General features: G+C 45.2%; 1 protein-coding gene across 1 annotated transcript in view; it reads right to left on the bottom strand.

Annotated features, from left to right (window-relative positions):
• Positions 1-22,529, bottom strand: part of Ttll6 (tubulin tyrosine ligase-like family member 6) — a 28,349-nt gene extending 5,820 nt beyond the window's left edge. The window contains 12 exon segments of the mRNA XM_013037815.1: positions 72-346; positions 1,669-1,841; positions 3,110-3,298; positions 5,579-5,754; positions 7,205-7,430; positions 11,000-11,085; positions 11,710-11,853; positions 13,317-13,473; positions 19,699-19,829; positions 19,948-20,066; positions 21,246-21,286; positions 22,327-22,529. Coding sequence (XP_012893269.1) covers positions 72-346; positions 1,669-1,841; positions 3,110-3,298; positions 5,579-5,754; positions 7,205-7,430; positions 11,000-11,085; positions 11,710-11,853; positions 13,317-13,473; positions 19,699-19,829; positions 19,948-20,066; positions 21,246-21,286; positions 22,327-22,499 — 1,890 coding nt within the window. The 5' untranslated portion in view covers positions 22,500-22,529.
• Positions 22,530-27,527: the final 4,998 nt, after the last annotated feature.

Genomic DNA, 27,527 nt, shown 5'->3' with positions numbered 1-27,527 from the left:
TGAGAGATAGAGAAGGGACCAGAAAGAAAGACTTTTACAGCTCCTTCCAAAAGCTCAGCCCCACCACTTACCACAGTGTTGTCATATATGTTCATGGTCAAAGACGACTTGGCTTCTGTGATTTTGGAATTGGGTTTACTGAGCTCTATTCCAAAGCAGCTGAGATTTGAACTCCTGAGGTCAGGTACAGAGCTGGAGTGCTTTACAGATTGAGAGTAGTAGGACTCCGGGCCAGCCTCCTTCTTGGGGACTTCCTGGTCAAGGCTACTGTCCATCACATTTTTCTTTACATCTTTGACACTCAATAACAAGTCAGGTGTGCAGGACACTAATGTCAATGGCTGGAAGTGAGGAGACCAAACAGAGCCTGTGGGAACCCAGCATTGTCTACACCCAAATATATCTGCACCCAAGACTAGGTGCAAAGGAGATAATGAAAACAGCTAGTAGTTAAGTCCCTCTAACCTAGGGCTCCTTGACTGGGGTTCCAGGACCCTTCGAGGGTTCTTGAGTGGTTTTAAAGAGTCTTTAACAGCTGGTGCTGGTGGCTCACGCTTGTAATCCTAGTTACTCAGGAGGCTGAGATCTGAGGATCGCGGTTCAAAGCCAGCTGGGGCAGGAAAGGCCGTGAGACTCTTATCTCCAATAAACCACTAGAAAACCAGAAGTGGCGCAGTGGCTCAAGCGGTAGAGTGCTGGCTTTGAGCTGAAGAGCCGAGGGACAGCGCCCAAGCCCAGAGTTCAAGCCCCATGACCGACCCCCCTAAAAAAAGAGCCTTTAATACCTCCCAATTGTTTTTGAAAGGTGTAATGTGAGCCAGGCATGGTGATACATGTTTGTAATCTAGCACTTAGGAGACTGAGGTAGAAGGATCATGAGTTCAAGGCCAGTGTGGATCACAGAGAGATTTTGAGGCCAACCTGGGCTATATAATAAGGCTCTTTTTTTAAAAAAAAAAAAGTATACTGTGTATTTTATATCAAGAGATACCATAGATTTTATCAGATCCTCAAAGGGTCTATGATCTTTAGTAAAGTTAAAACAAAAACCCTGTTTTAATCCTGTCTTTCAGGCAAGTCTTTAAGATAGAGTAGATATACTAAAAAAGCAACTGCATCTTTCCACCGAGCTAGAAGAGAGTACCAGATACAGAAGATGAAAGCCAGAGACTGAGATCATAATAGAAATGGACAGCTGTCCACAGTCTGAGGGCTGGACCAGCCCAGGCAGAGAATCAGGACAGAAGGAGCAGTCTTGGTCAGTCATTCCCCTGTAACGTTCTGAGGGGCTTGCGGTCCAGAAGCAATTCCCCGTCGCCTGCTGGAGTGGGCCTTCCACCCAGAGAGGAGTTGAGGGTCTATGTACACTGGTAGTCTTGGAGCTTGCTCCCTACATAGAATCATGCCCACCTACCTCCCAGCATGGCAAAGGAGGACCAATGAGAGTGCTCTGCTGCCCAGATGGAGGGGTCTTCTGATGGGTGCTGGGCTGTGTGTCCCGGGAACCTCCACCCCCCCCCCCCCCCCCCACCACCTCCTGTGGCCCAGCTCTCTGTGCAGCCCATCAGTGTGTTTGAGCTCGGAGTAGTGGTTTCCGCAGCTGCCCCCCATGCATGGATCCCAGCTGGGGAAGGGTGCTGGGAATGAACGTTCCCCTCCCATCCGGGTTTACTTGTCTGGGGGCTTGGACAATGGTCTTGTATTTCTGTTTCCGTTGCCAGCTCCCTGTTCTTCTGCCTCTTGCTTGCTCGCCTGCAGACTCGCCCTGCAACTCCACCTTCTTCTCTTTCTTATGGAAGGATTTCTTCTCCTTTTTCAGTCTCAGCTCCTCGATCAATTGCCTGCCCATTGGGGACAAATGAGTGTCATGAGCTGTAAGGTAGCCATTCCCCTTGAGGGAAGGAAGAGTAGAAGGATGGTGTGCCCCACTTCCCTGCCCCCACCCATTGTTGGGAATGCATAAGTCACTAAAGGTTAAAGGGCAAAGATGCCAGTCTGGAGAATGGCATCCTCTCCAGGAGAGATGTACATTCCCCATCTCTTCCCTACCTCCCAGTTGGCCAGGCCCTAGCTATGGCAGGTGCCGTGAAGTCTGAATAGGAGGCTAAGGGTATGATCTTTCACATTGGGCCCTCTGAGCAATGGATCCTGGGAGTGGACAAAAAAAGTATTATATAGTGAAATCACTTAGTCTCTGGAGCCAGGGTAGTCCTGATACATCTAACATGTCTTGCTTATGTGTTCCCTCTTCCTGTTCTGTTTCCCTTCCAAAAAATAAGGTGCTTGGCAGGGACTAGACTCAATGGAATGAGGCCCTTCCAGACTCTTTAACCCATGAGGGAGTCCCCAGCTGTCTCATAGAATGGGAGGGGCTATCTGTCCTAGAGAAACAGATGCCCATCTGTTTAAAGACGCTCAGTATCATGGAATCTCCTGATGCATTGTCTTTGTGAGACCAGACCAAGTATTCCCCCAGCAAGATTGAGAACTAAAGCTAGATGTCTGTGGCTCACAGATTACTCAGGCTTAATGCTGAGGAGTGAAATTCAAAGCTAGTCTGGGCAGGAAAATCCAAGAGACTTCTCATCTACAATTAACCACCACCAACAACAACAACAAAAAAACAAAACAGGGGGAGGGGAGGGGAGGCTGGGAAGGTGGCTCAGTGGTAGAGTGCTTGCTTCACATGCATGAGGCCCTGGGTTCAATTCCTCAGCACCACATAAACAGAAAAAGCCAGAAGTGGTGCTGTGGCTCAAGTGGTAAGAGCACTAGCCTTGAGCAAAAGCAGCTTGGGGACAGTGCCCAGGCCCTGAGTTCAAGCCCCATAACCAGCAAAACAAACAACAACAAAAAAAAACTGGAAATAAAGGTGTAGCTGTGTTAGAATGCCAGCTTTGAGTGAAAACGCTAATGGGCAGAGCTCAGGCCCCAAGTTCAGGCAGCGCATGTTTGCGTGCATGCGTGCGTGTGCGCACGCGCACACGCACGCACGCACACACACACACACACACACACAGATTGGGAACTGAGACTCTGCTTGCCTCTTTGACAGGTCAAGCACAATCCCCAGAACACCAATGCCCACCACATCCCAGCAGTCTCCTACCGGGCATACTGCTCCCGAGCCCTGGAGGTTGCAGTGTTCTGGAAGAGGGAGCTATTATCCTGGAAAAACGTCTGATATTTCTCCATATTCTCACAGGGATAAATCAGCCGGAACCCTCCACAGTTTTCCATCTCATATTTCTCAGTTTTCTGTAACCGCATTGCCTGAAACCCCTTGGCTTCCTCCATCCTGTTGGGAAGCAAAACCTGAGGCTGCAGTTAAGTTTTCTTGGAAGGGACATGTCCAGGCTGGGTGTCATCTAGGGCCAGATGGAGGCCTTGTGCATAATAGTGGTCCATCAGTATTGTTAAATAAAAGCAAGAATGTGTCCTTGAAAGATTCTAGCTCTCCTGGGACAGCCAGTGTCACAATGCACTCGGAGCTGGTTAGCTGGAGTCTTTCTAACAGCTCACCAAATTCTCTCCCGTTATAAGTAAAACCCATTTCCCCCTTGGCTTCGTCTGACCAGGCAGACTGTCGCCACCTTCCCATTCACTACTCTTATTACCCTTCTCTGGAGAATGGCAGCTTGGATTTTTGCTAAATTTGAGGCCTTCTTGGATGAGCTTAATGAGCTTTTATGAGCTGGAATGATCTCACTCTTTCTCATGGCCCTCTGGGGAGGTGAAGGTCAGGTGGTGGGGGTACAACAAGTCCCCTTTAGAACAGGGAAACCGAGAGCCACTGAGCTATCTCATGGCCAAGGAATATAGAGGAAGTCCTCAGTGTGCTGGCTGTTCTTGAACGCTGGCAGCCTGCTTCCCAAGTGGAAGGTACCCTGGAATCCAGCAGGCAGACCTGGGGATAACTCTGGGTCCTGAGCAGTCACCAGCAAGGTGACCTTGTGGTGCAACGCAGTAGCTCTTCTGGAATCTTAGTCTCCTTGGCTTCAAGGACAAGAACACACAATACTCCACATTATTCTACCTCTCTCCTACTTGCTTATAAGACACTGGAGAAAGTGCCTGAGAGGCACAGTGCTATCTCAGAATGAGTGCACATCTGGCCCAGGGTTCTGAAGCTCAGTCCCAAAGGATTAGGCCGACAGGGTCTTAGTGGGATCTGCAAAGCAACAAGGGGCATGTGCTTAACCAGGCTCCAAGTCTTCTGATGTAGACTCACTCCATGGCATGAAGGTTCCAGTTCTGCAGCAAATGCTGCTCAGCAGGAAGCAAGTGGGGGCTTGAGCTCCGATCCCTAGACTAAGAACTGACATGGAGCACAACTAACTAATCTTTCTTTCTTTTCCTTTTCCTATTCTCTTTCCTTCTTCCTTCCTTCCTTCTTTTCTTTTCTTTTTTGTTGGTCATGAGGCTTGAACTCTGGGCCTGGGAGCTGTCCCTCAGCTAGCAGGCTAGCGCTCTGCCACTTGAGCCACAGTGCCACTTCCACCTTTTTCTGTTTATGTGGTGCTGAGGTATCAAACCCAGGGCTTCATGCATGTGAGGCAAACACTCTACCACTGAGCCACCTTCCCAGCCCTAACCTTTCTTTTTTAAGAAATCAAAATAATAGAATGGTTTTTAGCTGTGTGCTGGTGACTCAAACCTGTAATCCTAGCCACTCAGGAGGCTGAGATCTGAAGATCCTAGTTCAAAGCCAGCCCTAGCAGACAAATCCAGAGACTCTTATCTCTAACCAGCAAAAAGTCAAAAGTGGAGATGGAGCTCAAGTGGTAGAGCACAAGCCTTGTAAGGATTGGGAATGTAGGGAGAGAGCTAAAAGAAGAGTACAAGGCCCTGGGTTTAAGCCCCAGTACCAGCACAGGAAAAAAAAAAAAAGAAGGGTTTTATGTTTATATTTGTAATTTCTAAATGTGCATATATTAACAAATTCACATCTATTATATATAGTTATACATCTATGATTTAAGCTCCTATTTCTAGACTATTTCTAGTTAAACTGTTCAAACTGCTACAACTGTAAACTCACTTCCCAAATAGGATTCGCATTTATTAGAAATGATCTGCCCCTTCTCACCAACTCTAGAAATTCAATTCAATTCCTTTCTCTCCTTTTTCTCTTCCCTGCTCTCTCTCTCCCCTGCTCTCCCCTGTTCTCTCTCTCTCTCTCTCTCTCTCTCTCTCTCTCCTCTGTCTCTCTCTCTCTCTTTCTCTCTCTCGGAAGTGCTTAGAACTGAACCCAGGGTCTCAAGCTTGCTAGAAAAGTATTTTACTATTGAACTAACACCCCAGCCACCAGTCAAGATTCTTAATAACCTGCAACAAATTATGATGTCAGATACTGGACTAATACTGTCTATGGTTGATCTCAGTGCCCCTAACAATCTTACAGATGATTAGCATTATTTCACAAACGTATCACTGAAGCTCAGAGAGTAACAGAAAGGCCATAGAAATAGTAGCTGGCTGGCTTCTGAGTTAGTTAGTTAGTAGGCCGTATAGGCAGTCTCTAGGAGAACAGGGCAGTCAGAGAAAAAGGCCTCTGGGTTGGGATGGGCCCTTATACCTTATCTCCCGGGAAGGACATTGCTGCAGGAACCTGCCCCGCTGTTTCTCCTCTTCTAAGACTTTCTTTTTGTCACAGCTTCCCAGGTTGATCAGGACCAAGGTGTCATACAGCAAACTGTCTTTTACCTCTCTGTCCAACTTGGAGTCAGTGGAGAAGCTTGGAGAATGATTGACCTGTGAGGGCAAGATGGCAGCTGGGGATGGAGCTGTTCAGAGGGGAAGCAGAAATAAGGCCAAGATGCCACGGCTAGGTGCTGTCAATGGCTACCCCCAGGGTGGGTTCTGGCTACCAAGGCAAATGGAAGGGAGCCCAGAGAGGTTCTGGACCACAGCCACAGTGAGGAAAGCAGGAAGTGGAACTCCCTCTAGTGTAAGCAGCTTTTATCACCCGCCCATTTCCCTCTGGAAGCCGCAGAGGTGCCCGCCTGTCTTTGGTTTCCCCCATCTGGCCCGCGTGTGTTCTGTCACGTGCACCGTGCATTCCACAGAGCAGAGAAGGAAGAGCAGGCCAGAAGGACAGGCTTGGGGGGCAGAAAGGAGAAAAGAGGGACACTTTCTGTAGTCTAACGAGGATTGAGGGGGAGACAAAAGGGAAGAGGGACTCATTCCTGCCCACAGACAAATCCATATTGTGCTCAAGTGCTATGTGACATTTCGTAGATTTCCGAAGGCTTGCTTCTAGTGCTCATTCTGCTCCTGTGTTGGGAGCATCAGAGTGGATGAAGGAAAGGTAACTTCCCAGGAGTTCTATCTACAATTCTATCTCCAATCTAATGGGTGAATTGGAAGCTGGGCACTGGTGGCTCACACCTATAATCCTAGCTACCCAAGAGGCTGAGATCTGAGGATCCTGGTTCAAAGCCAGCCTAGGTAAATAAACCTGAGAGAATTTATCTCCAATGAACCAGGGACCACCTGGAAGTGGAGCTTTGGCTCAAGTGGTAGAGCACCAGCCTTGAGTGGAAAAGCTAAAGGATAGTGCCCAGGCCTTGAGTTTAAAGCTCCTAAACACACACACACACACACACACACACACACACACACACACACACACACACATACACAGAGGCACTTGGTACTAACATCTGACATTTGATTGCTCCTTGATATGTGCTAAATAGCTGCTTGAGAGGGCTCCAAATAGAATTCAAATAGGATTCTCTTCCTCCCTCCAAATAGAGAAGAAGAGAGGCAGCCATTCAGGAACTTTCTGTCCTCCGCCCCATGGTGTAAAGCAAGAAACTCAGAGTGGCTTTCCCCACCTCTATAACAAGAGGGACTTCAAACTGAGTAGTCCAGGCCCCTGAGAACCAGGAAGGCTGTCTAGCATTGATCATCACATTAACAATTCAGCTTTGAGCACTCCCTTTTATGGCAGCGCTGACTTTAGAATCATCCTGTGTAAGAGATTCGTGGCACTTTCCAAGTCTGGTTGGATCTCCAGAAGGCACAAGGAAGTCTACAATTCCCAGCTGTCTACCCCCCTCTGGTGGCCACTTCTCAAATGAAAAATGAAGTCCTGCCCAAGCAGCAAAGCTGCAAGGAAGGATGGCAGGGGAACTTGCTCAAAGCAATCCAGATGAGCTAGGAGCCATTTTCACCTCTCACCTCCAAATTTCCCTACCTCGAGTAGCCAGGGTTTGAGTTTGCGATCCAACAAGATGTCAAAGCCCAGGATTTCAAAGCAGGCACTGTTGAGCGTGTGGCTAGGGAAGCAGCTATGGTAGTTATGCTTGATGACAGGCTGAGCTGAGATGAGTGTCTTAATGATGACGTCTTCAATAGATTTCCATATCTGCTCCACATCATAGCCTTTGTTCTTCATGTACATGTTGAAGGTAGAGAGTTTCCTAGAAGTGAACCACAGGCTATAAAGCACAGCAGCTGCTCCTGGCCAGCTGAGGCCATGGTGAAAACTGGAAACTTCTGGAGCTGATAAGGCACTAGAGCCAGTGAAGATGAACACCTAGGAGCCAGGGTAACACTGCTCAGTCTTTAGAACCCTGGAGTAGGAGGGTACTGGTATACAATCACATAAAACATGGCCTGAGCACTTTCTAGAAATAACCTGTGGGCTAGGAAAGGGACTGGGTATCTGAGTAGAAAGCTCAATGGATGAATAAAACAGAAGCAAAAGCAAACACATCCTTATATCATTGAGATAGTCGTTTGAAACTAGCCCTAGACAGACAAGTCTGACTCTTACCACTAATTAATAGCAAAGATCCAGAACTAGAAGTGTGACTCAAGTGGTAGAGCACCAGCTGTGAGTAAAATAAGCCAAATGAAAGCATGAGTCTTGAGTTCAAGCCACGGTAATCACATACATACACACACACAATGGAAATACAATAGTAGGAAATGCAGGAGAATGGAGGAATAAGAGGAGAATGGAGAAGAAAAGGGGCTGGGAATGTGGCTTAGTGGTAGAGGCTTGCTTAGCATGCACGAAACCCTGGGTTCAATTCCTCAGTACCACATGATCAGAAAAAGCCAGAAGTGGCACTGTGGCTCAGGTGGTAGAGTATTAGACTTGAGCAAAAGAAGCTCAGGGACAGCGCCCAGGCCCTAAGTTCAAGCCCCAGGACTGGCACCAAAAAAAAAAAAAAAGACAAGGTAATTCATAAAGTTCCCTAGACCCCAGACCAAGAGGTTAAAAGAGCAGGAAACAAGTTGGCCAGTTGAGCTTTTACTAAGGTTCTGGTGTGCAATCAGAGTTTTCAGGCAATGAGACATCAAGAAACCACTACCTCTGTCATGGGCAGCCTAAGGACTTTGTGGGGAATCCACACACATATGAAGCAATTGGGGATTTTGTTTTTGTACCAGTAATGAGCTTGAATTCAGGCCCTGGGTGCTGTCCCTAAGCTATTTTTCTCAAGCTTGGTGCTCTACCACTTCAGCCACTTCTCTACTTCCAGTTTTATAGTTGTTAGTTGGGAATAAGAGTCTCACAGACGGGCTGGGAAGTTGGCTCAGTGGTAGAATACTTGCCTTGCATGCCTGAGGCCCTGGGTTCGATTCCTCAGCACCACATAAGCAAAAAGAAAAAAGCCGGAAGTGGTGCTGTGGCTCAAGTGGTAGAGCACTAACCTTGAGCTGAAGAGCTGAGGGACATGGGCTGGGAAGGTGGCTCAGTGGTAGAGCGCTTGCCTTGCATGCCTGAGGCCCTGGGTTCAATTCCTCAGCACCATATAAGCAAAAGAAAAAGAAAAAAGCCAGAAGTGGGGCTGTGGCTCAAGTGGTAGAGCACTAACCTTGAGCTGAAGAGCTGAGGGACAGTGCCCAGGCCCAGAGTTCAGGCCCTATGATCAGACCAAAAAAAAAAAAAAAGAGCTGAGGGACAGCGCTCAGGCCCAGAGTTCAGGCCCCACAACTGGACCCCCCCCCAAAAAAAAGAGTCTCACAGACTTTCCCACCCAGGCGAGCTTGGAACCACCATCCTCAAATCTCTGCCTCCTGCAGATGTGAGCCACTAGTGCCCAGGAAAGATAAGAGACCACCTTCATAGTTACTACCTTCTCCACCTGTTACAATGGTTTTTCATAAAAGGATGGATCAAAGTCAATCCTCCCAAGTGGGGAAAAAAAAAAAACTTGTGTTTAATTTGCCAATTAAGAAATACATTTTCCTGAAATAGTTTATACACTTCCCTGACTTTTAACCAACATTACAAAATAGAAGGTAACATTTTCTTGATGACTCAAGGCCCATCACAACGAATACATATTATTGTGTAATTTTGTTATGCCTCATGGCAAGTCAATTCACTTTAGCACCAGCCGTGTGCCAGGCACACTGACAGCTGAAGATGACTGGTGTCTATGCCAGAATCACAGCAACTTTGGGTTTTTCTCTCTCAGTGTCTGGAACACTAGTTTGGACCACAGGAGGTAGGGGTGGGGAGGGCTGACTAGAAATGCACTTGGTCTCATCTGCCAACTTCTGTTGGGGCAGCAAGACAGCATAAGAAGCTGATTGTCTCAGAAGGTACACACCTGTAATCCCAGCAACTTGGGAAACTGAGGCAAGAAGATCTTAAGCTTCAGGCCAGCTTGGGCTACATAGTAAAACAAAGTATCAAGACTGAAAATAAAAGCCAGGTACTGGTAGCTCATGCCTGTAATCCTAGCTACTCAGGAGGCTGAGAACTGAGGATTTCAGTTTGAAGCCAGCCCTAGCAGGAAAGTCCATGAGATTCTTATCTCCAATTAACCAACAGAAAACTCTAAGTGGAGCTGTGGCTCAAAGTGGAAGAGCACTAGCTTTGAGGAAAAGAGCTCAGAGACCGTGCCCAGACCCATGACTGACAAAAAAAACTCTGAAAATAAATAAATAAATAAATATATATATATATATATATAGAGAGAGAGAGAGAGAGAGAGAGAGACTTGGAGGTATACCTCAAGTGGTACAGCACCAGTCTAGCAAGCCCAAAGTCCTGTATTGAAACCACAGTTCTATATTAAAAAAAAAAAAAGAGTAAGAAAGGAGTTAGGTATAGGGGTTGGGGTAGGGAAGGAAGACAGAAAGGAAAGGGGAGAGAAGAGGAAAGGAAAATTCTGCCCTGTAATATGAAAAGCACACTGAAGGCCAGGACACACTATGGTCTAGATGTGCTCCCCCAGTTTATGTTGGAAACAACAGCCCCAGTGGGATCTTCAGGAAGGTTCAGTCCTCATGAATGGATTAATCCATTCAAGCAAGGAAGGGTTATTGTAGGAGTGGCTTTGTTATAAAAGGAAATTCTCTGGCAAACTTGAGAGGAGAGATAGGCAAAAACAGTCATCATGAGTCCCAACACCTTGATGATCCCCTCTCCCTTCCCCATTTTGCTCAATACATTCATACTCCTCAGTCAACCTTTTTTCTTAACATTCCCATGAAAGCCAATTAGGAAATAACATAAATGGAAAAGCTGCTCATGAAGAGACTCATGAATTCCTCATCTCCCCCTCTGGGAGAATCTTAAGGCCAGCTAGCCACACATCATATGACACCAGGACATCGTGACACATCAGTTGAGAATCTGAAATGGAGCAGTACCCCAGGGAACCATAGGCCAAGGAGTCATGGCTGGCCATGTCCTTCTCACGTGGCAGACTAGCAATCAATAAATGTCTGCTGATTTGGAAATGGCAGAAAGGGCAACTGTAACAAGGGTATGTTTTGGTGTGTGTATGTATTCAGCTGGGGAAATGCTTGTGTTTATATCTCCTCCTCCCAGCCTCCTAGGGTTTACGATGTGGCCTCCTTTTAATGATTAACAGCCTAGAGGGCTGAGAGCAAGGAGTACTGTGAGACTGAGAGGCAAAGAAAGTCTTTTGCTGAGACCATATGATCCAAGATGGAAACACTGGCAAAGACTGGAGGGAGAGTAGGTAGAATCCCAGAAAGACAAGCAGAGCTGTTCTCTTACCTCTTGCTTCCAGAGTTACCATCATCAATGAAGTTTGTACTGTGTTTATTAATGGAATAATTAGTAAGATGCATGCAGATATCATCCTGGGAGGGAAAACACACACATACACATATATATAAGACAATGGAGTCAGGCTTCCTGTATCCACTCTGCACCCTCCCCTGGGTTCTAGAGTTTAAAGGGATAGAAAAGAAGGTCTTAGCGTGTACTTAAACAGGGAAAATAGAGGAGGTAAGAAGGGGTATGGTAGGGCCTGGGGTAGAAGCCATTCCAACTCCTCCTGAGATCAGAAGTGCCCTATCTGGCTCAAACTTCAGGAGCCCTGGTGGGGGGTGGGGAGGGGTATCTGAGAATGAGAAGCTAACATGGACACTCACCCACAGTCTTTTCTCTGGGAGGATCTTTGAACTGGGGAGGTCTGGCGATAGAATTGGACAGACCTAGCCTCAAGTCCCAGACTCTCCTCTCCCTAGCAGTGTGACCTTACTCTCTCTGAGTTTTAATATCCTCATCTATAAAATGAGAGTACTAAGTCCTAGCTCTTAGGGTTACTAAGAAAGCTACACAAAAACCCTTCTGGAATCTGGTCCACAGGAAGTACTCAACAATGACAGCCAGATCTACAATGTATGAAGGATTGTGATGTCTAGGATTTGTTGTCATGCTGAAGGGTTAATTGGGGGAGGCAGGGCGTCCCGTTAGCTCACCAGGTTGTCTATGCAGGGATTGGAATAAGATGTGGTAGCAAAGCGAGCCAGTCCTTCATTGTACACAAAAATCCTGAGGGGGTCACAGGACGTCAGCAGCACATAAATCCGTAGGTCAAACTTGAATCCATCAATGATAAAGGGCTAGGGGAGAGGAAAGAAGTCACAAAAGCATCAGAGGAGAAATCCACACATGAAGATCACTAGCTCACGTCTTGTTTGGGTGGTCAGCTCTAACATTGTGGGGGAAACATGTAGGCTTGGAAGTATAGAGAGACTTGGGCTCTGTGACCTAACACAAGTGACCTTAGAAAGAAGTCACCAAACTACACTGTGCCTAGGTTTCCTGATCTGCTGAATGACAACCATTTCAAGAGATCTCTTAGCAACTAAGCAGAGTAACATTAAAAGTCCTTTGATGGAGCTGGGTGCCAATGGCTCATGCCTATAATCTTAGCTACTCAAGAGGCTGAGATCTAAGGACTGAGGTTCAAAGCCAACCTGCAGGAAGGTCCCTGAGATTCTTCTCTCCAATTAGCCACCATAAAACTGAAAGGAGAGCTGGCACTCAAGTAGTAGAGTGCTAACCTTGAGCAAAAAAGCTCAGAGAGCTGGCCTCCGGTGGCTAGCTACTCAGGAGGCTGAAATCTGAGGATCATGGTTCAAAGCCAGCCTGGGCAGGAAAGTCCTTGAGACTCTTTTTTTTTTGGGGGGGGGGTCCGGTCGTGAGGCCTGAACTCTGGGCCTGGGCACTGTCCCTCAGCTCTTCAGCTCAAGGCTAGCGCTCTACCTCTTGAGCCACAAGATCACTTCCGGCTTTTTTCTTTTTGCTTATGTGGTGCTGAGGAATCGAACCCAGGGCCTCATGCATGCAAGGCAAGCGCTCTACCACTGAGCCACCTTCCCAGCCCAAGTCCTTGAGACTCTTATCTCCAGTAAACAATTCAGAAAACCAGAAGTGGCACTGTGGCTCAGTAGAGTCCTAGCTTTGAGCTGAAGAGCTGAGGGACATCGCCCAGGCCCAGAGTTCAAACCCCACAACCGACAAAAAAAAAAAAAAAAAACCCAACTCAGAGACAATACCTAGGCCCTGAGTTCAAGCTCCAAGACTGGAGCTTGAAACCCAAAAACAAACAGTCCTTTGAAAGAAGGATACATGGTCTCCAACCAAGGCTGAAGTACTGTTATGGTTCTCTAAGAGTTCTTCCTGCAATGGTCTCCTAAACACTTTTTTTCCCCCTGAGGAGCCAATGTTTTTCCCTCACCCATACAAGGGTTCCTTCTTTGCTGCACCATTTGCTGCACTGTGACCTGGAGGGAAGCTGATTATCATGATTCCCTCCAGGCCTCCACAAACCAAGGTATTCTCCGAGCTCTCATCTGTTGAAGGAAAGGGGCAGCCCAGTGAGCCAGGACCAGCAGACAAGAATGCAAAGGTGAAGGACACTCTGGCTCAGACAGACATAGCATCACTGGTCACTGCAGTTGGCTCAACTTCGTCCCTACCTCTGCCCGCCACCAACTTCATTTCACATTCTGTCCCTCAGAGCTAGAGTCCCAGGCTACAGTGGGCAATAACTAAATAAATGATCACAATGACAAAGTACCTTTGTAATATAGAGCTGACAGATCATATCTTCCCCTGGTTTGATTTCTTTCACCGTCCGAGTAACGAATATACCTCTCCCTTGGCAGCCTGAATCCGGTTTACAAATATATGTCTTATTTTTTCTTGACCTGCTGTACCTTTGCAAAGCTCCCCAACTGCCAAGCAGGGAGGGAACAAGAGATATCTTTAGTTGATGAGCAATGAGAAAGAAGTCCACCTTTTTACAAAAAAAGACAAACCAAAACACACACACACACACACACAGAAAACAAAAACAAGAAAGAAAAGCTATTTGAAGCCAGGTGCCTGGTGGCTCACACCTGTAATCCTAGCTACTCAGGAAGCTTAGATCTGAGGGTCATGGTTCAAAGCCAACCCAGGCCGGAAAGTCTGGGAGACTCTTATCTCCAATAAACCATCAGAACAACTGGAAGTGGCTCTGTGGCTCAAGTAGTAGAGTGCTAGCCTTGAGCTGAAGAGCTGAGGGACAGCACCCAGGCCCAGAGTTCAAGCCCCACAATCGACAAAAGAAAAAAAAAAAAGAAGAAGAAAAGAAAAGCTATCTGAGGTGACAAATCTGTGGTGTCATCAATAGATGCCCAGTGGCCTAGCAATGGGTGAGTCAGTAGAACTCACACAGTGAAGGTGGGCTCTAGAAGGGATTCTGGCCTAGATTCAAACCCAGGCAAGACCACTACCAGGCTGTGGAGCCCTTTGCAAGGACCTCTCTAAGCCTCCACTTTATCATCTATACAATGTGGGTAATGAAACTCATCTCAGGTAGTGATTAAGTTTTTTGTTTGTTTTGTTTTGTTTGTTGTGCTAGTACTGGGGCCTGAACTCTTAGCTGTCTCTTAGCCTTTCACAAGGCTGGCGCTCTACATTTTGAGCTGTAGCTCTACTTCTGGCTTTTTTTTTCTTTAGATTTGAATTCTTTTTTTTTTCTTTATTGAGATTAAGTGATTACATAAATTTCACAAAATTCACAGTATTGTGAGATAGTGATACTTAAAGTCACAAACACATTTTAGCCTTCACAAGGTGTTTGTCATTATCATGGTCTATAAAGCTTATGGACTCTACAAACTTTGACACTACAGCTATTTTTTCCAAATGTGATATGTACATTTCTTTCTTTTTGCACAGTGTAAGCTGTTCCCTCTTCTTCTCATTCCCTCCCTCCCATTGCTGCCTTTGAGTTGCTTAGTTCACTTTCATCAATGCAACTGATGGGTCCCTCTTGTTGTAGTTTTCCCCCTTTCCCTCTGATTCTGTACCCTCCTCCTAGCTTCCCTCAGATGTGCACATGTATGTACCATATGTGAAGTCAAAAGCATGGAGTCATCTAAAAATGACAGAACAAATTAAGAAGAGGTCCTTTGTTTCCTGAGTCCTGTTTACTTTGTCATATCTTCTTGCATTTTGGATTTAACATCCACATATCAGGGAGACCATGTGCCATTTGTCTCTCTGATCTTGGCTTACCTCACTCAATATGGTTTGTTCTAGTTCCATCCATTTCCCTGAGAATACCATTATTTTGTCCTTTCTAATGGCTGTGTAATATTCCATTGTATATAGGTACCACAACTTTTGGATCCATTCATCTGTAGTGGGGCATCTGGGTTGTTTCCATATTTTGGCTATCGTGAACAGTGCAGCAATGAACATGGAGGTGCATGTGTCCTTGTATCTTGGTTCCTGTTTGTCAGGGTAGATGCCTAGGAGTGGTATGGCTGGGTCACAGGGAGGGTCTATATTTAGCTTTCTGAGCAATCTCCAGACTGCTTCCCAGAGTGGTTGTATTAGTTTACATTCCCACCAGCAGTGCAATAGGGTTCTTCTTTCTCCCCATGTCCACCAGCGTTTGTCATTGGTTGAATTTAGAATATGGGCCATTCTGACAGGGGTAAGGTAGTATCTCAGGGTTGTTTTTATTTGCGTTTCCTTTGTAGCCAGGGATGGCGAACATTTCCTGATTTGTTTCTTTGCCTTTTTTTGGTCGGTTGTGGGGCCTGAACTCTGGGCCTGGGCGCTGTCCCTCAGCTCCTCAGCTCAAGGCTAGCACTCTATCACTTGAGCCACAGCTCTACTTCCAGCTTTTTCTGGTTATGTGGTGCTGAGGAATCAAACCCAGGGCCTCATGCATGCAAGGCAAGCACTCTACCACTGAGCCACCTTCTCAGCCCTCTTTGCCATTTTTATTGCTTCTTCTAAAAAGTCTCTCTTTAGTTTCCTTGCCCATTTAATGATTGCTTTGTTAGATTTGGGAGGGATTAGTTTCTTGATTTCCCAGTAATAATGGATATTAGGCCTTTGATATATTACTGGTAAATATCTTTTCCCAATTGGTTGGCCGTATTTCTAGTTTGGTAGCTATGTCTTTAGCTGTGCAGAAAAAAAAATTTTTTTTGATTGGTCATGGGGGCTTGAACTCTGGGCCTGGGCACTGTCCCTCAGCTCTTCAGCTCAAGGCTAGCACTTCACTACCTGAGCCACAGCACCACCTCTGGTTTTCTGAGTGGTTTATTGGAGATAAGAGTCTCATGGACTTTCCTGCCTGGGCTGGCTTTGAACCTCGATCCTCAGGTCTCAGCCTCCTGAGTAGCTAGGATTACAGGCATAAGCTCCAATGCCCAGCAAAACTTTCTATTTTAAGGCAGTCCTATTTGTTGAGTCTCTCTCCAATTTATTGTGATCCTGGGACTCTGTTCAGGAAGTTCCTGCCTGTGCCTATAAATTCTAGTGTCTCTCCTACTCTGTCCTGCAGCAATTTCAGAGTTTCAGGTTTGATGTTAAGGCCTTTAATCCATTTTGAGTTGATGTTAGTGCATGGTGACAGGCTGAAGTCTCTTTTAGTTTCCTGCAGGTGGCTGCCCAGTTTTCCCAGCACCAAGAGTTGAAAAGGCTGTTTCTTCCACTGTATGTCTTTGGCTCCCTTGTCAAATATCAACTGAGTGTAAGTATGTGATTTTATTTCTGGATCTTCTAATCTATTCCATTGGTCTTCAGGTCTATTTTTGTGCCAATACCAAGCTGTTTTTGTTTTTATAGCTTTATAGTAGTGCTTGAAATCTGGTATCATGATACCTCCTGTGCTGTGTCATTTGCCTAGAATTGCTTTGGCTATTCTAGGTCTTGTTGTTCCATATGAATTTTTGGATTGTTTTCCCTATTTCAGTAGAGAACATCATTGGGATTTGAGTGGGAATTGCATTGAATTTGTATATCATTTCTGGCAGTATGGCCATTTTCCTGCTATTGATTCTATCAATCAACATGGAAGGCCCTTCCATTTCCTGGTATCCTTTTTGATTTCTTTCGTTAGACTTTTGTAGTACATCTTTGATTAGGTTAATTCCTAGGTATTAGATTTGAATTCTTTAATTATCTTTAAATAGTTGTACAAAGGAGTTGTCCTTTTACAAAGCAGTTTATGAATACAATGCATTTTTTTCTTTTTAGCCAGTCGTGGGGCTTGAACTCAGGGCCTGGGTACTGTCCCTGAGCTTTTTCTCTCAAGGATAGCACTCTTCCCTTTTGAGCCACAACTCTACTTCTGATTTTCTGGTCAATTGGAGATAAGAATCTCACAGACTTTCCTACCTGGGCTGGCTTTGAACTACAATCCTCAGATCTCAGCCTTCTGAGTAGGTAGACAATGCATCTTAATCAATGTTACCCCTTTTAACATTCTCACCTCCCCACCCATCTCTTCCCTTACTTTTCTTAATTTTGTAGTATATACAATGAATTATTGACTGTATACTCCCCTGCCTCCTTCTCCTCTTCATTCATTTATCCCTCTTCCCTTCGCCCTACCATGCCTCTTTTAAGTACCTGTTTCCTGGTGCTTCACTTCTGGCTTTTCAGTAGTTAACTGGAGATAAGAATATCATAGACTTTCCTGATGAGCTAGCTTTGAGCCTGGATCTTCAGCTCTCAGCCCCCTAAGTAGCTGAGATTACAGATGTGAGCCACCACTGCCCAGCTGTGTTTAGGTTTCATGACACAATGCATGATGATCCCTGCTCTGTGCCTCAGCAAAGTGGCCATAACCCAGGTAGTTTGGCTTTCTGGATTTGCAGATGGAAGATTTGGAGTTCTGCACCTGACTCAAGCACTGACAAGTGACACGACTTTAGGCAGATCACTCTCTTACTCCCCTATACGCCTCAGAATCTTACCTTGACATCTCCACTTCAGCCAGAGAACAGGAGGGCAAAACACACCTTTGGATGTACTTTGAAGAAACTATATTCACCAGAAAGAAACCAAATTAAAGTGCTAGCCCTCAGGGGGCTGAGGCAGGAGGATCTCAAGTTCATGGCCTCCCTGGGTTGTAAGATAGTAAGATAGTATTGCAAATATATATGTGTGTGTGTGTATGTGTGTGTGTGTGTGTGTGTGTGTATATATATATATATATATATATATATATGAGTACCAGTGACTCATGCCTATAATCCTAGCTACTCAGGAGGCTAAGATCTGAGGATCCTTATTTATTTATTTATTTATTTTTTATGCCGGTCGTGGACCTGAACTCTGGGCCTAGGCACTGTCCCTCAGCTCTTCAGCTCAAGGCGAGTGCTCTACCACTTGAGCCACAGCGCCACTTCCGACTTTTTCTGTTTATGTGGTGCTGAGGAATGGAACCCAGGGCCTCAGGCCTGCAAGGCAAGCACTCTACTACTGAGCCACCTTCCCAGACCTGAGGATCCTTATTTAAAGCCAGCCCAGGCTGGAAAGCCCATGAGACTCTTATTCCAATTAACCACCAGAAAACCAGAAGTGGAACTGTGGCTTAAAGTGGTAGAACACTAGCCTGAGCAGAAAAGCTCAAAGACTGCCAGTCCCTGAGTTCAAGCCCATATGACAGACAAAAAAATTAAACTATATATACATATATATGCATATGTATATGTCTACATAGTTGTAGACATATACATCTAGACATACACATATATGTGTGTCCAAATTAATAGATTAATGTGTCTCAGTCTTGCTATCTTCCTCATTTTGTGTTTTAACTCAAAGGAATCTGGTAACCATGGGAAAAAATCATTTATCCACCATGTTTCTTAGTGGCCAAGAAATCTGGATGGTACATGTATTTCCTGCTAAGTTGCGACTGAGACCTGGAACTTGAGCTCTTGTTTTGTGGAAGTGCTGGGTAGAGAGGGGAGGGTGAGATTCCTCACTGTCTGAGTAGAATTCTGATGGTGACACTTCTTTAATTTTCTCAGCCCTGTCTTGAACACTGGGTTTTACTCAGAACAAGGGGCTCCATCCAGAAACACCCTGTCCCAGGTAAAGAGGCTACCTTAAGCCTTGAACTGCTCTCATCCCTGAGGATGTGGACTCAGGGTGGCAGAAAACGGAGATCAGTGCTGTCACTCTGCCCACAAGATAGGACTTCATAGCATTTCAGTCACAGTTACTTTTGCTTACAGTGTCATATTAACATCAGTGCCTCTGTCCTTTTATTCTAGGATCTAAGTAGGGGGCAGAAACTAAAAATCTCTTTGTCCTAGCTGGGCACTGGTGGCTCATGCCTGTAATCCTAGCTACTCAGGAGGCTGAGATCTGAGGATCACAGTTCAAAGCCAGCCTGTGCAGGGCTGGTGGGCAGGTGGTAGGACCCAGAACATTTTGCATATCAGGAACAGATGACTAAGGCCAGAAACTGGTGGCTAGTACCTCTAATCCTAGCTACTCAGGAGCTGAGGTCTGAGGCTCTCAGTTCAAAGCCAGCCTAGGCAGGAAAGTCTGAGAGATTCTTATCTCCACTTAGCCAGCAAAAGTCCTAAATGGAGCTCGAGTGATGAAAGCTAAAGGACAGTGCCTAAGCCCTGAGTTCAAGGCCCAGTACCAGGGAATGTGTGTGTGTGTGTGTGTGTGTGTGCGCACGCGCACATGCACGCACGCACGCATACACACACACCACACACACACAGGACTAATTATAAATGGGTAAAATTCAACCCAAGAAGGGCAGAGGCTGATGCCATGGGGGGCACAATAGGAATCAAGGCCAGGCAAGCAGCCCATCCTGCCTAACCTGGGTGTTAACTCTCTCTAGAGGCCCCTGGGTCCTTAAAATTTCAGAAAATGCACAGTTAAATGTTTGGAACAAGATCAAAACCAACAGCTTTCAGGGTGAGGACAAAGTCTCATCCCAGCTGCAGATCCAAGTTCCAAGGTAGCCAGCCTATAATTGTCATCACATTTTATAGGCAGTGCTTAGTTTCCTCAACCTTGGACACACCCTTTACCCCCTTCTCTCTTCCTGAACAGTAGCTAGGAAGGGAAAATAGCCAGTCACCTGGGAATCAGGGCAATTGGGTGAGGGGTGACAAGAAAGGAATCACACTCACTCAGCAGGAAGACACCAGGTCCTGGGGAAAAAATGGAATTCCTTAGGGAACATCTTTAACATGCGGCTCATATTCCTGGCCAGCAAATCCTTGCGGCAGATTTCAGTCATCCCAGGGAAGTGATTGATTTTCTGCAATAGAAGCCAGAATTCATGAGCAATGAGAGGAGAGGGGAGCTTCCCTCAGGAGACTGATAAACATGGGGGGGGGCTCACTGGGCAGATGCCACACTTAAAGGGAGGGAAATACCTGGTAACTCTTCATCTCCATCACCCGTTCCAGTGACACTGAATAGTCAGTCCAGTAGATAGTCCAGTCCTCATTTTCACTCCCCTCTCGAAGGCCATACTGCTGAGCAGCCCTGCGCACTGCAGTGGAGTCCAAAGAAGGGTTTGTTAGCCCAAGAAGAGAACATGGGATGGGGGAATGACTTTCTTAGGCATTCCTGGATCAAGAGAGCTGGCTCTTTAGGACTGGCTACCCCATGCAAAGAAAGCAACATGGAAACTGGGCAATGGTGACTCACACCTAAAATCCTAGTTGTTCTGAAGGCTGAAATCTGAGAACTGCAGTTCAAAGCCAGCCTGAGCAGAAAAGTCTATGCGATTCTTATCTCCAACTAACCAGCCAAAAGCCAGAGGTGTGGCTCAACTGGTACAGTGCCAGCCTTGAATAAAAAAAAAAAGTTAATGGACAGTGTCATGGCCCTGAGTTCAAGGCCCAAAGAAAAACATGCTGAGTTGAAAGCTGATGATGAATACAGCCGCTACTCAGTGATTGCCACAAAGGGTTGTCTGGGATGAATGTTTGACTTGTCTTGGCTTCCCCTTGCCAGAAAGTAGGCCTCTCTCTGGCTTTCCTCCAAATACTAAAGCCTCAAATGTTCAGGGAATGTAAACCAATCCTTAATGTTAACCAGAGCCAAGCTAACCAGAGCCAAGCTTAATTAGTGAAGCCAATTGGTGGGAAAAAAAAGAATTAAACAACGCATTTCAAAACCACATACAGGCTATTACATCCCTCTGCCCCTGCTCTGGTTAGTATAACTAGCTGGGAGCTGACTCCAATGCAAACCCAAATGCCTTGAAGGGTCTGGGAAGGAAAAAGTGCCTACGGTAACCAGGAGAGCCCAAAAGCAACACAAGGTATTTCCATTTGAACTCAAAATACAACCACAGTATTATGCTCCGTTGTACAAAGTAAGCCTGTAGATTGGGTTCCTGTCTACAGACTGATAGTTGGTAACCCATGTTCTAAAACAGGACCACAGGCTGCAGGGACAACTGCCTCTTCTACCACCAAATCCCCAAATCACCACAGCCCAGAATTATAGGTATCTGAAGTACACAGCATTATGGTCAAACCCAATCATTGGATTCTTTGGATGAGATTCCCAACTTCCTCAAATAGTTCATGGAGCCCACAGAACCAAGGACTAGGGTTTGGAGATTCCTTCACCCCCTGAGCATATACAAGAGTGACCCCTCCCCTGCCCTTTTTGGGAAGAGATTGATCCTGTGGTAGAATCATTGTATGCAGATGCTCACCACTCTCATACCGGCAGTTGGAAAGATTGATCACCAATCATCTGGAAAAGAGAAAAAGGAAAGCAGCAAGACAGAGGCAGACACACTGGCCAGAACAAGGGGTTGCATTCAGATATACCCTGTCCCAGGTAAAAAGGCTACCCTAAGCCTTGAACTGCTCTCATCCCTGAGGATGTGGACTCAGGGTGGCAAAAAACGGAGATCAGTGCTGTCACTCTGCCCACAAGATAGGACTTCATAGCATTTCAGTCACAGTTACTTTTGCTTATAGTGTCATATTATATCAGTGCCTCTGTCCTTTTATTCTAGAATCCAAGTAGGGGGCAGAAACTAAAAATCTTTTTGTCCTAGCCGGGCACCGGTGGCTCATACCTGTAATCCTAGCTACTCAGGAGGCTGAGATCTGAGGATCACAGTTCATAGCCAGCCTGGGCAGGAAAATCTGTGAGACTCTTATCTCCAATAAATTACCAGAAAACTGGAAGTAGTACTGTAGCTCAAGTGGTAGAGCACTCACCTTGAGCTGAAGAATTCAAGCTCTTCAACTGACCAAAAAAAAAAAAATCTCTTTGTTCAAAATATCATTGCCACCTTCTCCTCATTAAGGGAAGTTGTATTAAGTACATTGATCAGGCTTGACTGGAACAAGGCATAAGGAAATACTAAACAAGAACTGAAATAGGCAAGCTGTAGATAGGTCCTGCATGGTTCTGTTACAGTTAAAGTGGAATAAATTCCTGGGGCAAATAAGCGCTTTTTCCATTTATGCAAGGAAACTTTCTTGCTCCACCCATTCTTTACAAGGTATTCTAAACACAAGTAGAATGAAATTTTATTATACACACTGTTATTATTTAATTCTATATTTTTAATTTTTCATTTTAATGTTTCACTATTTAATTCTATTAAAAAAGACTATTAAAGTGGTTCCTTGTTATGTATACCAAAAATCACATAATTGTGACAGTCTAAGTGCAAAATGTCTTTTTCCCTGGCTTTATCAGCTTGAGCCCCATTCCCTCTGGATCTTTCCTGGTCTAACCAACATGGATTCACATTCCCAACATCTTTCAATCCTAACCTCTTTTTTTTCTTCTTCTTCTTGGATTGCTGCTGGGCATTCTGTAGCCCTTTTTCTATGTCCTCGTTCACAAAAGCCAGATCAGCGATTTCTTTTAGATCTTCTACGGAACTGTCTTCTCTCTCCTCAGAATCTGCCTCTTCTTCACTCTCTGAAGTCAGGCACTGTAGCATCTTCCTGGCTTGGCAGGAGTCCCTGGGGAAATACCAGTCCTCCCTGAAGGGAAGAGCAGAGGGAGATGCAGTTAAATAGATCGACCTGTAGGGGGACCTCCGCCCTTGCTCATGTGGGTAGTGAATCAGGGTTCCAAGACCCGGTTGCAGTTTATAGAATACCACCAAATCTCTACCTGTGGTGCAAGCTCAGGGAGAGAGTAGATTCCATCTTTTGCCATCGACATGACTTTGGGGACCAGGATTTGGCTAACCCTGGCATTGGTTTTTCCCTGCTGGGGTTTTCAGAAGCAAACTGAGATGCTATGCATGGCACCACCAAGTAAACAATCTTATTATTAAAGTCAGTGTCTGGAGACAGCTTCAAAGCTAGGCCCCAAGCCTTCCTAGTTGAGGGATGATGAGTTCCAGAGGGAGCAGTGGAGGTACACAGAGGAGGTGTGTTAACTGTTTCAATGCTCTATTCAACCTCTCACATAGCAATACTGCAATTGCCACTCAGAGAGTAGGAAGCTAACGTAGTTGATTGAATAGTAAGACTCAAGCCCAGGATCAGATTCAATTGTGCAGAGATCCCAACCATGGAAAAGTCTATAACATTTCCTTCACTGTCAACTCCAAATTAAAAACAAGACCAAATCCATATATATATGTGTGTGTGTATACACACACACACACACACACGTATATATATATATATGGAAGTCCAGCAAAGTATTTATTTCCTTGCCCCATTAGATTTCTTTGATATTTGCTCAAATTTTCAAATATTAAAAAAAAATTAGCTATACACTGGTGGCTTATGCTTATAATCCTAGCTACTCAGTAGCTGAGACTTGGAAAATCCCAGTTCAAAGCTAGCCGGAGCAGAAAAGTCTATGAGACTCTACCTCCAATTGACTAGGCCAATGATGGACTGAGGCATGGCTCTAGTGGCAGAGCACCAACTGTGATCAAGAAGCCCTGAGTTCAAGCTCTCATATTGTCCTTCCCCCTACCTCTACCCCCTACCCCCTCCTGGCCTCAGGCTCCTGAGTTCTGGGATTACAGGTGCAGCACAGGTACCCAGCTCAAATGTCAAATAGACTTCAATGTCTCTGCTTCTCAGTAGGGAAGCATAAGTACTCTGACATCATTTTAACCAATTTCATCTGATTATTCCACACCTACTATCATAAGCATCCTTTTTATTTGAAATTAGTTGGATTTATTTCCTTCTAAGTTTGCATATATACATAAATCATGCATCTACTTTATTTAGTTAATTTGCTGGTAACTGGGGCTTGAACTCAGGGCCTGGGTGTTATCCCTGAGTCTCTTTGTGCTCAAGCCACAGTGCCACTTTCATATTTTTCGGAGTAGTTTATTGGAGATAAACTTTTCTGCCAGGGCTGGCTTCGAACCACAATCCTCAGATCCCAGCCTCCTAAGTGGTTCAGATTACAGACATGAGCTGCCAGTGCTCAACTCATATTTTCATTTTAAATCCTTGACTATTTTGCATGGCCTCTACAACATAAAAAATCATTTTAAGGGGCTGGGAAGGTGGCTCAGTGGTAGAGCGCTTGCCTTGCATGCACGAGGCCCTTGGTTCGATTCCTCAGCACCACATAAGCAAAAAGAAAAAAGCCGGAAGTGGCGCTGTGGCTCAAGTGGTAGAGCGCTAGCCTTGAACTGAAGAGCTGAGGGACAGCGCCCAGGCCCAGAGTTCAGGCCCCACGACCGGACCCAAAAAAAAAAAATCATTTTAAATGCAGTATTTGTGTGTATGTGCCAATACTAGGGCTTGAGCACTGTCCCTGAGCTTTTTAGCTCAAGGATAATGTTCTACCTCTTGAGTCACAGCTCTACTTCTGGCTTTTTTATCGTTAATTGGAGATAAGAATCTGATACTTTCCTGCCCAGGATGACTTCAAATCATGATTCCCAAATCTCAGCCTCTTACATAGAATTACAGGGGTAAGCTTAAATTTTTTGCTCAAGGCTGACACTTTACCACTTAAGCCATATGTCCACTCTGGCTTTTTGCTGGTTAATTGAAGGTAAGGGTTTCTTGGGTTGGCTTTGAACAATGATCCTCAGATCTCAGCCTCCTAAGTAACTAGGGTTACAGGTATGAGCCACTGGTACCCAGCAAATGTAATTTTTGGTGTTGCTTTTGAGCCAGTAATGAGGCTTGAACTCAGGGCCTCTTGTTGGCTTTTTTGGACACAGCTGGTATTTACAACTTGAGTCACCCCTCCAGTCTGGCATCTTGCAATAAACCTTGTTGCTATAAAACAACAAAGCACTCTCAACTTATAAAAGTACAGCATATATATATATATATATATATATATGTATATATATATATATATATCACAGTTCCTATATATATATATGAGGTGGCCCATTGGTCTACAGATAAACATCCCTTTATAGTGTTAGTGTCAAAGTTCAAAAGTACCTAGTTGTTAGTTCTGTAGCAAGAATATTCCTGAATTTAACAATTAAACTAATCATTGCCTTATTGATGGATATCTAAGTTGTTTCCACTTTTGAGATGTCTACATATCTTTAAACATATTTTCAAGCTGGGTATGGTATGGTGGTATGAGCCTGTGATCTAGCTACTAGGTAAACTGAGACAGGAGGATTGCTTAAATTCAGAAGTTTGGGGGCCAGCCTCAGCCACAAACCATCCCTCCTTTCTGTGTGTCAGCACAACAGCCTGAACTCAGGGCCTTGTGCTCTCACTTGGCTTTTTCCATTCAAGACCCAGCGCTTTAGAAATTGTACCATACCTGCACTTCTAGTGCTTTGCTATTTAATTGAAGATAAGTCTCGCAGACTTTTCTGCCTGAGTTGGCTTCAAACAAGATCTTCAGAGCTCAGCTTCCTGAGTAGCACCTAGCTCATACCCCATCTGTTTACTAGAAAACATACTCCCCAACATACACACACACACACACACACACACACACTGGGGTTTGAACTTAGGACTTCATGCTTGCTAGGCAACTGCTCTTACTGCTTGAGTCTCCAGCCCCCCACATATTCCATGTTTACAGGTTTTGTTAGTGTTTTACTTCTTTGGGATTCTTTCTGTAATAGCCAGAGAATATAGGGCAAATGAATTCAAAAATTATACAGCTTTTGGGGGAGAAGGGAGAGGGGTCCTGGGCTCAAGGCTAGCACTCTACCACTAGACCTACAGCACAACTTCTGGCTTTCTCTGTGATTAATTGGAGATAAGGGTCTCATGGACTTTCCTACCTGGGCTGGCTTTGAACTGCAATCCTCAGATCTCAGCCTCTTGGGCAGCTAGGATTATAGACGTGAGCCACCGGTGCCCAGCTACAGAAATCCCAGAAGGATTTCAACAATTTGGACAACTTCCAGTAACAGGCAACTGCAACAGGCTCATCTGAGCTTCACCATCTCTTGGGAATCACCTCCTCTTGGTACCCAAACTTGTTAATGCTACACATCTATACTTCATGACCATGTCTTTAACATTACTGCACCCTTCCATTTTGAACTGTCCTTTTCCCAAACATAATATGATGGTAGTGTTTAGGTTCTCACTATGAATTATTTAATAATAAGCCCTTACATAGGATAGTTGCTTGCAAAGAATTTTCATACACATACCCTCATTGAATGCTCCCAATCAACAACCACTGGGGGGAGAGAGCAGAATTATTACACTGGCCACAGATTATACCCAAGTCTCTTTATGGTGATACAGAGCAGAAGAAGAAAGATCAGGGAAATGGATGGATAAAACCTTGGCCCTGGGAATCAATATTCCCCAGGCATGTCCCTGGCAAAGTTCAAGAAACTATGGAACATGAAATCTTGACCTTGGCCTATTCTGTTTCCTTGCAGTTAAAGGAAAACCCCAACCCCTCCACAATGCTTCCTGTTTACCCAGCCCTCCTAGAGGAGTGGCTCGTTGACATAAAGGTTAATGTTAACTTGGGGAGAAACTGACACAATTCCACCTCTAGAGTTGTGGGTTGTCTTTGCCCTTTTCTGAGTCCTTGTGCAAATGGTAAGAACAAGTCATGGCTGCTTATATTCGTGTTCCTCAAAAAGAAAATAAGCATTTGAGAGGCCGAGGCAGGAGGATGGTTAGTCTAAGGCCAGTCTAAGCTAGCTAGTAAGGCCCAATCTCAAAACAAACAAAAAGTCAAAGGGCCAAGCACCAGTGGCTCATGTCTGTAATCCCAGCTAGTCAGGAGACTGAGATCTGAGGCTCAAGGTTCAAAGACAGCTTGGACAGGAAGTCTGTGACTATTATCTCCAATTAACCACCAAAAGCCAGAAGTGGAACTGTGACTTAAGTGGTAGAGCACAAGCCTTGAGTGAAAAAGCTCAGGGACAGTGCCCAGGTCCTGTGTTCAAGCCCCAACACTGGCACCAAAAGGAAAAAAAAAAGGTCAAGCTAGCATTACTAGCAGCTCAAAGTCAGCCTGGGCAGCCTATGAGACTCTTATTTCCAATTAATCAGCAAAAAGCCAAAACTGGAAGTATAGAGTACCAGGCCCTTGGTTCAAGCCCCAGTACTGGCATATACACAAAAAGTCAAATTCTGTCTGCTCTTATCTGAATGGGTAACTGGCTAACTATGGTTTTCTAGCCTACCCTCTCCTATATTCTTGACTACATGGATGATACTATGATGGTAGACAATATCCCTTGCCAACTTTGGCTGTCATTTATTCTCTGGTTTTCTTTTTCCCCAGCCTCTGCTTTGTGTTTAATCCCCAGGGCTGAATGCTGCTGGCTTAGCTCCAAAGGCTCCTGGAAGAGAATATTTTGTTCAAAGGTTGCCTGCCAGGGATTGGCATGATGAGTGCTGGCCCACAGTACTGAGTTGTTATCACTAATGTTGCTCAATAGAAGTAGTTGCCATTAACTAGAAAACTCGTAAAAACCCAGATTCTTATTTCTTGTAGAAAAGTAGGCCTCCATTCCTTCGTGCTAGCTTTAACATTTCCCCTCACATTCCCTTTGGTCACCCTGACATAGCAGCAAATGTGT

This window comes from Dipodomys ordii, unplaced genomic scaffold, assembly GCF_000151885.1.
Source record: "Dipodomys ordii isolate 6190 unplaced genomic scaffold, Dord_2.0 Scaffold7, whole genome shotgun sequence".
Taxonomy (NCBI): Eukaryota; Metazoa; Chordata; class Mammalia; order Rodentia; family Heteromyidae; genus Dipodomys; species Dipodomys ordii.
Note: the sequence above shows the minus strand (reverse complement) of the source record. Positions and strands in the feature narration are given on the sequence as shown.